Source organism: Helicoverpa zea, chromosome 6 (assembly GCF_022581195.2).
Source record: "Helicoverpa zea isolate HzStark_Cry1AcR chromosome 6, ilHelZeax1.1, whole genome shotgun sequence".
Classification (NCBI taxonomy): domain Eukaryota; kingdom Metazoa; phylum Arthropoda; class Insecta; order Lepidoptera; family Noctuidae; genus Helicoverpa; species Helicoverpa zea.
This window is the reverse complement of record NC_061457.1, coordinates 5,556,032-5,562,662: the sequence shown is the minus strand read 5'-3', so window position 1 is coordinate 5,562,662 and position 6,631 is coordinate 5,556,032. Positions and strand designations below refer to the sequence as shown.

Below are 6,631 nucleotides of genomic sequence, written 5' to 3'. Positions count from 1 at the left end.
GGTGCGCAGACGCAGGTCCCACGTCGCATGATCGTTCATCCCCTTCAGCCTTGACAATTAGGTTCGGATGACGGGCTTACACGTGGCGAAAGTTAAAGGTACGTCCCATCAACAGAAAAATAATAAAAAAGTACAGGTAACCTCAAGTCTAACCTAATGTCAAACTATTCTATCCGATTAAACGCAAAAGTAGGTACATAAGCACTTACTTATCACGTCAGGTTGAAGGGTATCAATGTAAAACGTTAATCTAATTAATGGTGATTTAATTCAATTAGTCAACTCACCCTAATTGTTCAACTTTATTCTAGTTTTCATATCACTTGACCAATATGAATGAAATGTCTAATCAGCTGGTAACACTATCTTATTTAGACTTTTTTAATTTTGGCAAATCAGGCAAAACATCACGAGATGTAGGTACTTAAATGATTGTGTAATTAAAAACAAACAAGTGTATCTAAGTAGGTTTATAATTACGAGTCGCAAACAATACAATATGAACTAAATAAGCTTGATTGAATGAAGACGCAATATACAATATTATCTCATTGCTTACTCCTTATATCAGCGGCTATTATAGTAATGGAACTCCACTTTAAAACCTTGAACTTGTGAGCTAAGGTCAAGCGCCACGTGATTATGAAAAACATTCAATAGGTTCTCCCTTCCGACCTTTGAATTTATTTAAAATTACGAGGTCAACGTCATAAAAGGGCAACGAGTTTTATCAAAATAGGTATTATATAATCCATAGAATATTTATGTGCACATAAAGCTGAGGTACACCCTTCTTGGTTCTTATGGCAGTTACCATAAATACGAGAATTCAATGGTTAAGTCGACAATGGGCCACAGTTATGCAAATCGCCGAGTTATACAATCCATTCAGTGCGAATTTGAATAGGGAACGTTAAATACTTTTTTTTTTTTATTTAAGGGTCTTTTGAATTTGGAAGTAACGACCACTTTATCCTGGCCAGGATGTCACTAGGGGCCGAAAGCCATCGATGTGGTTCCAACTTTGATGTGTGTTCATTGAACTAGAATAAACAAAGACTAAATATAAAGGCCTGTTAAAATAGGTGGCCTCATGGATGGTTTCCCTTTAAAATATTATGTAATAATAAAAGGTTGTTTGAAAGTTTGTTTTTAAATCAAAACGAAGAAAATTTCAATTAAGCAAGCTTTATTCAATAAAATGACAACAAAATATAAATAAGCAAAAACAACTTCTTAAAATAAAATGTCACCTAAATGTACAACTTACTTCTATCTTGGTACGACACATTTGCTATCTGTGCGGTATGTGCACCCACTGTCGGAACATAAGAAGACTGTTAAATTTTATATCACATAGTTATTACTACAATGTTTTAATATTTATGTGCAAGATGACCCTAAGGCGGATAATTCTATATCAGTACAACATATTACGAATATACATTCATATTATTGTATGAATTTGAGAATAATTTCAAATCATTCACTCGTATTAAATTAGATGTCATATCCTCGCTCCCTTAAAGAAAGCTCACAACAATTTGAAAATAATGAATAACATCACAATAAGAATAATGACAGAAAAATACTTTGTAACAAAGCATAAAACCCAATTAGTCCGCTAAGAAACTTCTAGCAGTAGACTTAATTAAAGTGGAAGGAAGGTACAAACAAGACAAAGTTTTACCTTTGTCACAGTAAGACATTGTAAGGCCAAGTTCCTCTATTTACTAAGGATCGATTACACCAAACAAACTAAAGCTGAACTGAGCTAAAGATTCTATTACTATAGTGTAAATGTAGTCGTAAATAATAGCTTTGTGCTAAATTGCGTTATTTCACATTATTTCTTTAAAATGTCAAAGCTTGGTTATAAATAGTGTAATCAGCCCTTAGTAGTAACAATACATGATGCCTTTTCTACCGTACCTTAGATTGAACAATCGCTTTACTAAAGATATCAACAATACGGTTTCCTAGGAAGTGTAGCGGTGAAAGTTTCTAAAGCTTGTGAATAACGATCTAATCCAAGATATTTGTTCAACTAACTTATCTGGCGGATACAAATGACTTGCAGAGCAAACATTGCTCTTAATATCAAAAAGCGATATTAGAAAGCAAATACCTTAAACTAAAGGCGGATGATTTTAATGTAACTTATAATTAAATGACGTAAAACTAATAGTGTGTTAGTAACATAGCAAGAAAACAAAATCTTAAAACTAGACCCCAACAAAATAAAACTGGGATTAATATTCAAAACAGGAATCTCAAATTAATATTCTTACGTTAATATAGGTACCAAAAGCAGCGCTAAGTAGGCGTGAAGTATTACTTCAAAATTACATGCTATTCATATTAGTTTTAATGCCCATTACTTAACTACAGATATGTTAATTAAATTGTGCTTAAAGACTTGGTTATTTACATACATTTAAGCACTGGTATTTTAGTATTCGGGCATCGAACTAAACCTTTAGATCTTAAAACTAACCCTGTATGCAGGTGAACACACTCTTTTACTATATCAATCATTGTGATCTCAATACGATCTTAATCTCTAAATATTTGATTTATTATATGCCCTCATATACCACCTCCTCAGTAAGATTGCCTAGCCTCTGCACCAGCAATACTAAAATAAGGATTACATGGTACCTTGAAGCCTCGTGAAGCATAATTGGAAAGGCACTGGAGCGTGAGTCGCGCCCAAAATTCCCTCCAATGGTGGGATTTCTTCTCCTTCGGGCATTCTGAATTCAAAGTTGTGCATAACGTTCGAGAAGAAAAGGAATAGTTCCATTCTGGCCAGTAAGTTGCCGATGCACATTCTCTGACCGATTCCAAATTGCATGAATGTGTCCGTCACGGTGAATTTGTCGCCTTTGATGAATCTCTCAGGCTTGAATAGTTCAGGCTCTGGGTAGATGTCAGGGTCCATGTTCATCTTGTTGATGAGAGGTATGATGTGAGTGCCAGCGGGAACGATGTATTTGCCGATTTTCCAGTCCCTGTAATTGAAGAGTTGGTTAACATCGGTCTAAAAGTACATTAGTAGTCTGGAGGCATGATTAAACAACAGGTTTAAAATAATTAATCTTATCAAGAAATATACGACTTCAGTTTAGTGGTCAATTAACCAATATTTATTTAATTTAAATTATGTGTCGTGGCAAATTGCTCGTTACGAAATAAGATCTAATTGATAAATATCATAATTTGCATTTATTCAAGGAAAAGGTCCTCTCATTAGGTATAGGGTTAATATCAACCAAATTGTAATAAATAAATACTTACGCAGTATTAACATGCGTGGTCCCCAAAGGCACGATTGACACATATCGCATCGTTTCCAAAAGGACAGCTTCAATGTAAGGCAGTTCCAAACGATGGGCCATTGTCACCATCTCACCAGGGGGCACCACCTTCTTCAGCTCAGACCGAGCCTTGTCAGCTACCTCAGGATTCCTCAGCATCATGATAAACGTCCACATCAATGTTGACAGAGAAGTCTCCATACCAGCAGAAAAGAGATCGTTCATTACTTGGACTATTTGGTTTTCTGAAAAAAAAAACAGTTTAATTTAAAATTGGAATTTCTGCTTGCTAACTCGCTTAACCTTCGGAAAACACGTATCAACGTAAAAACGTTGATTCCAGTCAAGAGCGGTCGATGGTCTTTGGTGTCGTTCACATCAAACAAATTCGATTTCATTCATGTAGGTATATTGTATGGGTCGTGTAATAAATATTTTTGCCATAGTAGTCTTATTTTTAGGGCCTTACTACAATAACTTTAAACCCTGTTTTACACTTGTCTAATAAAATTTTGGCTGCAAAATGAACCATATGTCAACGTCATAATTTGACATATTTTTAGACAAGGCATAAACTGACATTTAAAAGTTTTTGTGGTAAGACGGATAATGTTTACCTCAGTGATGAGGTTTTATGGCTTTTAAATGCTATTTTTAGTCATATGTGGGATTGAAATATTAAAGATTGTAGATGTTAATTACCAGGTTGAACACCAGGGAAAATATTCTTCTTTTCATTCTTGTCCAAAGCCTTCTTTTCAGCTTCAATTTTGTCAAGGTAGTGGTCCAACAGGTCTTGAGGCTCCTTAGGAATGGTTAGACTAGCGCGTTCCTTCATACGCTCGACTATGTGATCACGGTGGAACTGGCTCAGGTCCGATAAATTCCTTTTAATTTCATTGATGATCACTTGTTTTCCTGGTAGTTTCTGAAACAAAAATAATTAATTGTTAATTGAAGAGGTAATTAAATCACGGTTGAACAATTTGGAAGCGTATCGAATGCCTTTATTATCAGAGATTTACTGAAGCGCGGTACTGGGTAACTGTTACGTATAAAAGTTGTACGAATCGTTCAAGGTACTGATTAAGTTCGTCACATTTTTGAGAGCTTTAATTTTTTTCCTCATTGGCTAAGCGGATTTTTAAGGACTAATTACATGTTTTTGAATCCTCCGAAATGAGGGATAACTGATTGGGGATAATATCAAGAAATATAATTCCAAAATTCTTAAACAATGAAATTAAATGAAAAAACACGTGGATTGAAAGGGAAAACTTTGAATGAACGTTCTTAAAGTATGATTAATCCTTGTTCTAAGTTTTATTTATAACGTGAGTCAGCACGCTTAGACTTAGAAGTTGCACATGGCATTGAAAAAGTCATTAGTACAGGCGTTGAACCCGCAACCTTGACCATGTTTGAGAAGCATGTCGGTGAACCTCCACCATGACGTTTGAGTTCATCGTATCGTTTGTTTATATGCAGACTTCGAAGAATGAGAAGGCAATACAGAATTTAGAATAGTTTTTTCTAAACCTTTTTTGCTTGGTTGAATGCCCAGACAAACAACCTTTAAAAATAGATAGACCTTTTAATATGGACGACCAACGGATTTTTGGTATTTTTTTTCTGAATTAATGGTTATACACTTATACTAGAGATTCTGGGGCGTTCATCTGAACTTACCAGGTAGGCTTTCACGTGTTCTCCAATAAGCACCAGCCCAAACAACCTCATGCCTCTGGACACCCTTTCGTTGAACATGGTGAAGGCTTCATCATTGGCCGTGAAACGGAAGCTCATCATCAACTGGGTAATGACATTGTGGATGTGTCTTCCGAACAAGCTGGTGGGGTTCACGGCTTTTCCTTTAGATCCATCTAATTCAGCCATCAGTTCTTCAATTTCCACCTAAAATTGTGAGCGAACTTTATTAGTAAATCCTTTTGCTATCAACCGAATGCGACAAATCTTTTTATTAAAAAACAATTTTCTTACAAAGATTTCTTTCTCGAAACGGGTGTTAGGCCATAGCTTGACGCCGAGAGCGCGGAATTTTTCATGAAGGAACTGGCGCTGCCTCTTCCACAGATCACCCTCACTCGTGATTACTCCTAAAGATTTAAAAACCACAATGTTAACAAAATATTCTTAAGAAATTGCCACAAATATCTCGTTTCATGACGCAAGAAGAACAGCTTATTGCAGTTCAGAAATATTGCAAATCGGAACACTATTAAATACGACGCAATTTAAAATTTATTGCTTACCCAGTCCACCAAGGAGATTGTTCAAAGGAGTGTGAGGCCTGCCGGTGGAGTCGTTTCTGCTGAAGAACTCTTTCATGAGCATAGTGGAGCCGATGCAGACGGTGAGGTTGGAGCCCATTTGAACAGAGAACACGTCGCCATATTGCTTAGACATGTTCACGTAAACCACGTGGGGAGGACGGCGGTTCAAGAAGGGGAGGATGCCCAACAACGGGATGCCCCATGGTCCTGAGAATAAGAGAAGGTTTAATGAAAATGCCCTACTATTTTATAGATGGTTTATGAGAAGAATATCTAAATATATTTTAGGATTAAGTATCTGAAGCTGTAGCAAGGATGGTAGTCCTGATTCAAGCAGGTGAGCATATATTTTTTTATAAAAATAAAATGAAAATTTAAATGAAATGAAAGGTGATGAGAAATAAAATTCAACACTTACCAGGCGGAAGGTTTTTGTAATATTTAACATTTTTAAATATTATCCAGAACATCAAAGTAGAATACATAAAAATCCGTACGATGTCACTCGATAAATGGTTAATTGCTATTACTAGGAAAAAATAACTGAGGAAATTCGACAACATTTTTGATGATTTTAAAAAAGCGTTTTAAAATATGCCGTTCCGTTGTTTTTTTAAAAAAAAACGTAAAATAAAATACGTTTCAACGAAAAATAAGTAAAAATAAAAATACACAATATTTTTTAAGTTTAAATATGAAGCAATAATGCCAGTAGATTTTAAAATACAATTTATAATAGACAAATTTTGGCTGTTATGCAAGAGCGGTGCGAAAACTTGACCGAGTGTGCAGAATACTCTCTGGTTTTGAATAATGAAGCAAGGTGCTTTGAGTCGTTTTATATATAGTACTAAGCGGCCGCTGCCATTTTTATCTATTACGTGTACGAATTGATTTGCTGATAAATAATTCAACTGAACATCAATGAATACTGGAAATATCGTATTATCATACGTTGTTATGATTGTCAAATATGAGTTCGTTGACCTAATCCTTCACCTTTTTTGATCTGTAACA

The 6,631-nt window shown here is 35.3% G+C and overlaps 1 protein-coding gene across 1 annotated transcript; it reads right to left on the bottom strand.

Moving 5' to 3' along the window:
• Nucleotides 1-1,172: 1,172 nt before the first annotated feature.
• Nucleotides 1,173-6,383, bottom strand: LOC124631499 (cytochrome P450 18a1-like). Its single transcript, XM_047165922.1, has 7 exons — nucleotides 6,033-6,383; nucleotides 5,594-5,821; nucleotides 5,322-5,437; nucleotides 5,010-5,234; nucleotides 4,023-4,248; nucleotides 3,301-3,565; nucleotides 1,173-3,014 (listed from the first exon to the last, which is right to left on the bottom strand). Exons 1-7 carry the CDS (start codon nucleotides 6,175-6,177, stop codon nucleotides 2,651-2,653), a joined length of 1,569 nt encoding a protein of 522 aa, XP_047021878.1. The 5' UTR covers nucleotides 6,178-6,383; the 3' UTR covers nucleotides 1,173-2,650.
• Nucleotides 6,384-6,631: the final 248 nt, after the last annotated feature.